The sequence below is a fragment of the Musca vetustissima genome, unplaced genomic scaffold, assembly GCF_032173495.1.
Source record: "Musca vetustissima isolate MV318-11 ecotype Yass unplaced genomic scaffold, APGP_CSIRO_Mvet_v1 utg6462, whole genome shotgun sequence".
Classification (NCBI taxonomy): Eukaryota; Metazoa; Arthropoda; class Insecta; order Diptera; family Muscidae; genus Musca; species Musca vetustissima.
Window position 1 is genome coordinate 399,486 of NW_026885658.1, and position 7,235 is coordinate 406,720.

The 7,235-nt window shown below is 36.8% G+C and overlaps 1 protein-coding gene across 1 annotated transcript; it reads right to left on the reverse strand.

Annotated features, from left to right (window-relative positions):
• Window positions 1-4,971: 4,971 nt before the first annotated feature.
• Window positions 4,972-5,646, reverse strand: LOC133332890 (ER lumen protein-retaining receptor). The gene has a single exon (XM_061541257.1). It carries the CDS (start codon window positions 5,621-5,623, stop codon window positions 4,985-4,987), a length of 639 nt encoding a protein of 212 aa, XP_061397241.1. The 5' UTR covers window positions 5,624-5,646; the 3' UTR covers window positions 4,972-4,984.
• Window positions 5,647-7,235: the final 1,589 nt, after the last annotated feature.

The following is a 7,235-nucleotide window of genomic DNA, read 5'->3' on the forward strand; positions in this document are numbered from 1 at the left end:
ACCTCATCTTGGCTAGGTGGTATACACTCTATACCATCATCTCTTATTGGTTCTGGGGTATCTTCTTCATCGCCACTATTTGATACTAGTAGCTTTTCGAAGTGCTCCTTCCAGATCCTCAACACGGTGTCTGTATCTGTCACCAGGTTTCCTTCTTCATCTCTAGAGGAGGATGTGCCTGCACCAGGTTTCCGTTGGTAAAATTTTCATTCATCTCTACAGATTTGAGGATGTGCCTGCACCAAAGCCTTCGGTTTGGTGTTTTACTCGTTGGTAAAATTTCCGGACTTCATTCTGATTCCTGTACATCTCGATTTGCTCACGCTCACGTTTTTCTTGTTCTTTCTTCTTTTTTCTGAAAACACGTTTCTCCTCTCTCCTTTTCTCCCGATAATTCTCCATCACGTTACGTGTTGCTACTGTCTGCAGGGTTGCCCTATACGCTGCGTTTTTCACATCAGTAGCATTACGACACTCCTGGTCGTACCATGGGTTTCTTGGTGGTGGTTTTTGGTACCCAATTGTTCTTTTTGCTGCAGTTTGTAGGGAGTGGGCAATTCTTTGCCATTGTGCTTCTATGCTATTATCGGGACAAGAAGTGCTTTCTTCAAGCAGATGGGTAAGTTGAGCGGAGTAGGCCTCGGCTACCTGTTGTGTTTGCAGCTTTTCGACGTCGAGTTTCCGTGTTGTATTAGATCGCACCTTTGCTGCAACATTAAGACGGGTGCGTACCTTGGCTGCCACAAGGTAATGGTCCGAATCGATATTCGCTCCTCGGATCGATCGGACGTCTAAAACACTGGATGAATGCCTTCCGTCTATCACAACATGATCAATTTGATTTCTCGTTACTTGATCAGGAGAAATCCAGATGGCCTTGTGTATATCGAGATGCTTGAATCTGGTGCTGCTAACTACCATGTTTTTTGCTGCCGCGAAGTCAATCAACCTCATGCCGTTGTCGGATGTTTCTTCATGAAGGCTGAATTTTCCGACGGTGGGACCAAAGATATTTTCCCTTTCGATTTTTGCATTAAAATCTCCTAGCAGAATTTTAATGTCATGGCCAGAGCAACGGTCATATGCTGTTTCTAGGCGCTCGTAAAATATGTCTTTGGTCTGTTCATCTTTTTCTTCGGTCGGAGCATGGGCGCAAAATAGACTGATGTCAAAGAACTTCGCTTTTATACGGATTATAGCAATTCGCTCATCTACTGGAGTGAATCTGGAGACAAGGTCTTTTATTCTCCTGTTAACCATAAATCCGCAGCCAAATTCATGTCTCGTTTCATGGCAGCTATAATACAGGGCGTAATCGTCTGATTTACTTACGCCTGTCCCTTTCCATCGCATTTCCTGTAAGGCAATAATATCGGCTTTGTACTTCTTGAGTATATCCGCCAAAGCGAACACTGCCCCTGCTCTGTACAACGTGCGCACATTCCAAGTGCAGATTCGCAGATCGTGGTCCTTTATACGTTTGCGGGGGTCGTCAACATTAGGGGGGTTTGGTTTTCTTTTTCTTTGCTTTTTCATAGTAGGTTGGGTTTTCCGAGGGTGGGCAACTAACCCGACGCCTCAACCCATTTTTTTATAGTTCTTATGGGTGAACTCGCGGCACATGTTAGCTCACTATTTCATCGGGTGATGAGAATAGCTCCCCAGGTGGCACCGCGGGGAGGTCAGTGTCCACAATTGAGATGAAAGAGGGACCAAGATAAGCCTGGGCTTCGCCATGTTAAAGCCAATCAGGGCCGTTGCTTGGTATCTATCATCCCCTACGCCACCAATCAGTCCCTAATGATTTTTACGAACTTTGGCAGTGGATCTCATGTGATTGGAATAATATTTCTAATGAAATCGCACTAGAACTGATTGAAATATGCGAAATTGCATAAGTGACACATTAAAAATATACAACTAGGGTATAAGTCTGGATTTACACATGCAACATTTTTAAGCAACACAGCTGCGGCTCTTTTGAGAAGAGAACTCAGGAACTCTGAGTTCGTATTCTGCATTTTTTTTCAAACGTGCAGAAGTAAGTACATGGTGGTTGATTTTTTATTATTTTATTTTTTTAATTTATGTTGATTTGTTAAGTACAAAGTACTCAATAAAATACGACCAACACTTTTGAATTTGCTTTTTTACTTTTATTTTTATGACGTAAAAATTGTCCAAAGTACAAACATGTACTCGCTTCGCACTGTATACATATAGGGTAAACGCACCCAATTCTGGCATGTACCAATAGTCGACATCAGTTTTATATAACTTCAAATAACTAAAAAATCCTATAACTAAATATGAAAAACGCCTTTAATAATCTTCAACAACACTACAACCTATCTCTATATAAAATTAAATCGAGCTAAGTAAATGAGGTTTGTCAACATTAGCGATAATTCATGTTTCTTAAGAAACAATAGTGGGCATGTCAATTTCAAAAAACTTGTAATTATATAAAAATACTTTAGATAATATACTTCAGAATCTAAAATACTTTAGATAATACTTTAGAATCTAAAATCATCAAAAAATATTTGTAATTATTGGTCTGTTCCAGTACTTTTTTAAAAAGGGAAATTTTTCAAAAAAGCTCTCAGAGTACAAAATAATTTGAAAAGTTCGGGAACGCAAATCTAGTAAATATGCCAAAATTAGATGTCAATACTTCAAAATCAACATAACAGCCAATCAGAAGTAGGCATTCCTGTTTACCATTTTTACTCGGCCAAATTTCTCGAGTAAAAAGTTTACAAAAAGAACGCCATTTTGTTTTGTGCTCTCTTAAATTTGATTCAATGTTTTACCAGTTTTGTGGGTTGAGGAACGGTTTTCGAGTAAAAAGTTGCAAAACATGTAAAATGAATTTTTAAGGTTTTCCTATAGTCGGCATATGGGTGAATAATAAGCACTATTCGATCATTTTATAAATAGGGATTTATGTATAAAAAAATCAGTTTTGAGTGTTTTTACATTATGGAAGACATTGTTTAATCTTAAATTTTTTAACCTCTGAAATGTCTTATTTAGCCATGCCGAGAATTGGATAACAGGTTCCCAAAGTCGGCACCATGTTTTGCCGACAATTGGAAAAAAGTGTCGACTTTTGTCATAAAGGCACTATTTTACATAATTATTAATTTAATCTACTTTAAGGGAATCAACATATCTGATTTAGTACAGTTTTTCCATCTGAGGAATATGAAGATATCCGCCGCCAAATCCTCAGCCACTCTGTTCACCACATGGACGGCTGAAATGAAGCTCCCTCTGAACATAATGTTCAATGGTACACTAATTCCGACCACAAACTATCCCAAAATTTTGGGTGTAACGTTCGATAACTTATTTAAGTCCACGCAAGCCACCGCTATTTGTAATATGATGAGAAGCAGAAACAAGGTCCTCAAGTCGCTTGCCGGCAGCTTTTGGGGGGCTGATAAAGAGACCTTGTTGACCTCCTACAAAGCAATAGGTCGGTCGGTGGTAAATTATGCGGCGCCAGTGTGGTTCTCGAATGTAAGCGATACGTAGTGGAAGAACATTCAAACCTGTCAGAATGCCGCCCTGAGAACTGCGGCAGGGTGCCTCCTTATGACGCCAGTGGACCATTTACATGAGGAGGCAATGGTCTTACCCGCATCGTCACAACAGAATGTTGTCGATGCCGTACCTGCTTTGGTGTTATCGCAGGAATATTTCATTCCACAATTTTATGGATAGGATTCACCCACCCAGGCATGTAAGAAGAGACCTACATGATCTAGGGAGAGATCCAACGGTTATAAAGAGAACCCCTAGATCAAAAGGCTTATCGAGTAGGAATTACCGGCATTCACACGGAAGCAGTGACCCAGGCAATGGACCAATACCATGTGAATGCAGTAATCGGATTCCACCCACCACCTATAGCAGCAGAAGAACGACAGCTGCCTAGACAAACGAGAGTGGTTTTAGCCCAACTAAGATCAGGATGGTGCAGCCGCCTCAATTCGTATTGGGCCCGAATTGACAGCACGGTTTCAAACACATGACCAGCGTGTGGACTTGGACCACACGATACACTGCATCTATTTAACAGCCCTGCTAAACCCACTCATCTGTCTCCGGAATCTCTTTGGACGCAGCCGATGCAGATTGCAACCTTCCTGAACCTGGAAACAGAGGATCAGAACCATGTAGACAGTTGCTACAACAAAACAACATCAACAACCAAATTTTGCAAATTAATTTCCTTCTCTTTTAAATCTTTAAATATATATATATATATATATATATATATGTGTGTGTGTTAAGTTACAAACTTTAACATGCATAGGTATTCATTTACTAGCCCAATGAAAATCTAGAATATTTAAAATCGAGAATGGGAGGTCCCCTTAATACAAACAAATTTGTGTTCCTTCGGGGAGCAAACATAATTTCGAAACCGATGAACCTAAATACAATACCGTGGAAAAGATGAACTTGGAATGGTGAAACGTTTAAAAGGCGAAAATTCTTAGTGCCGACTATTGGCACCTACCACATATATTTTTTTTCAACGAAATGCAAAAGGAGCCAAAAATTTTGAGCTTAACAAGACCTACATTGAGAAAAAAATTTCAGATCGATTCTAGTTTAGCTCTAATATTCCATTCGCTCCAAAGTAAATTCATAACTATTCAAATATATTTTATTTATTAATATGCAATTGGAAAGTATACATAGCTCGACTTAAAAAATTATAGTGTTATTTCTATCTTTATTTCATTCAATTAAACTTATCAAAAGTCGCATAACATTACAAACGTAATATACATAAAATAAAGCCACACAATAAGTTCTTACGATTACTTTAGAAAAATGGAAGGTGGAGAAATATTAATACATTTAAATATGTAACATAAAGAATAATTGATATTACGTGATTTAAAAAATGTATTTGCAAATTTCGTGTCCACTTCTACATTCAATTAAAAAGTTCTGTGACTATTTAAGCCGGCAACTGCAATTTTTTACCTTTCAGCACTTTTGTAATGTATAAATAGAAGAAATCGCAGTACAAAATTGTTTGCACAATTCCAGCAAAAATTGCAATTAAATCATAATGTGATTCCACTATGTAGCGATATATCCAATTTAGTAAATATAGAGCTCGGTATGATCCTAAAGCAAACAGGTAATGACTTGTGATAGATTCAGCTTCCCCAGTTTTGCTAACCATAAACAATTGAGGCAAGATGGCAACGGATTCTAGGTAGATTGAAAAGGTCCATAAAACCTCCATAACAGTAAACTCGTGGTTGATTAACAATGATAATAGAAGACATGGCACCAGCAGAAATTCAATACGAAACGAGTCGTGATTGCGGTCGTATGTGGCTCTGAATTTAACATACATCAGATAAACGGTTGCCCCGGATGAAGCCAGAAACAGGACTTTCATTACAGAGTTATATAGGCTTACGTATGTAGTAAATAAATCCAAATATCTGGTCAGATATACTAAGGCAAATAAAATCTGCGATTTTCCAGAAATACCAGCACAGGATCTTGTTTTCCATATTTTTAGAAGTAAAATAATAATGGCGAAGACGTGGGCCAAATCACCAGCCAATCGAAAGATATTCATTTTAGTAGGTCAGCAAAATGTATGTATTTCGGTTTGTTTCGATTTATAAAGATACACAGCCGATCCAACCTAATTCGACGTTGATGATTGTGAGATTTCAATCTGGAAATACATAAAAAATATTAATCGTTGAAAGACTTTGTTAAATTTCTTATGATATACATTTCAATACAATACTTTAACACAAATGTCGGCACAAAACACACAACAAAAACTTGGAGAAAGGGAACGTTAAGAAGGCAAAGAAAGTGACGTGGCCGCCATTGTACCCAGCGTTGCAACTCAACGAATAATCAAAATAAAAACGTTCCATATTACAAATGCAATTATTCAATGGTCAAATTCACGATTATATATTTTCAAAAGCGAATAATATTAATATGTTTGAACAAGTTTTGACAGTCATTTCATTTATGAATTATAAACTGTAAAATAATGAAAACTTTTGAATGTATAACGAACGACGAACTAAAAGCAAAAAATGATTATTGGTAAGTCCCTTTCAGTGTTCGTAAATAAACGGTACACTATCGTATTGTACCGTACCTGATACAGGAACACTAAATATTTTTAACGTTATACGCATGTACCTACGCAAATACACTTATGTGGATTTACGAAATCCTGAAAATAAATTAAGGTTATTTACATTGCAGACGTAAACATTTAAAGTATATTTACATATACGATTTTAAATCGACTCGATTAACGAAATCCAGAAATACACCCTAATTGTTTACACATACCCTTAATCATGATCTAAATGCCGATCAGCTGATGTTTGTTAGTATACATACAAAATTATTAATTTGCGCCAAAGATATTTGTTTGCAATTTGAAAAAGAATAGAAGAATTACCACAATGGAAATGTTTTTGCAATACTGTGATCGTTTGGAAAGTAAAAGAACCTAATAATACAAAAATTCTATAATTAATTTTTATTTTCCTTTGATCTGTCATTTTTGTATTTGTCAGCCGTTAAATTTAAAAACAAACGGCATGTAAAAACAGTTGCAAATTTTGGTACATTGTGAGAGAGTTGTATTTTTTCGTACAAAACCCGCGTTGCATCTCAGTAGTATCATGATTTCAATCATGATTTAAAATAAATCCTGCTGCACGATGATTTAAATTTGTGTGGTAAATCATGGTAAATTTAGCCTGATTAAGAAAATAAACCCTGATTCAGCCTTTAATCATGATTAAATCTTATATGTAAATTCGCTTTTAGTTTGTTTACGTCTGCACAGACACTTGTTTACAAAAAGAAAAATTGTTATCACGAATTTTGAATTAAAAAATTAATTTGAATTAAAAAAAAATTAATTATTGTACCATGGTACAATTATACAAGGTCAGAAAGGAGAAAATACACCTCTATTGTAAATCAAGTGGGCCACACACGCCAAATATGTGCGTACGTCAATCGAAGCAATGTTTCTCGTTGTGCGATGCGCACATGTTTGACGTCTGTGGCCTGGTGTATGGATATTTTCTCATTTCTTGTGAAATCTCGTGGAGTGCGGATCAGCGGACAATGTCAAACATATGCAAAAATTTTTTATGAAGAATTTTTTTTGATGTTTTTTACATATATCCTACAGTGTGTGA

Bases quoted from the DNA above. Each gene is read 5' to 3' on its own strand.
- LOC133332890 (XM_061541257.1), bottom strand. From the start codon at position 5,623: ATGAATATCTTTCGATTGGCTGGTGATTTGGCCCACGTCTTCGCCATT.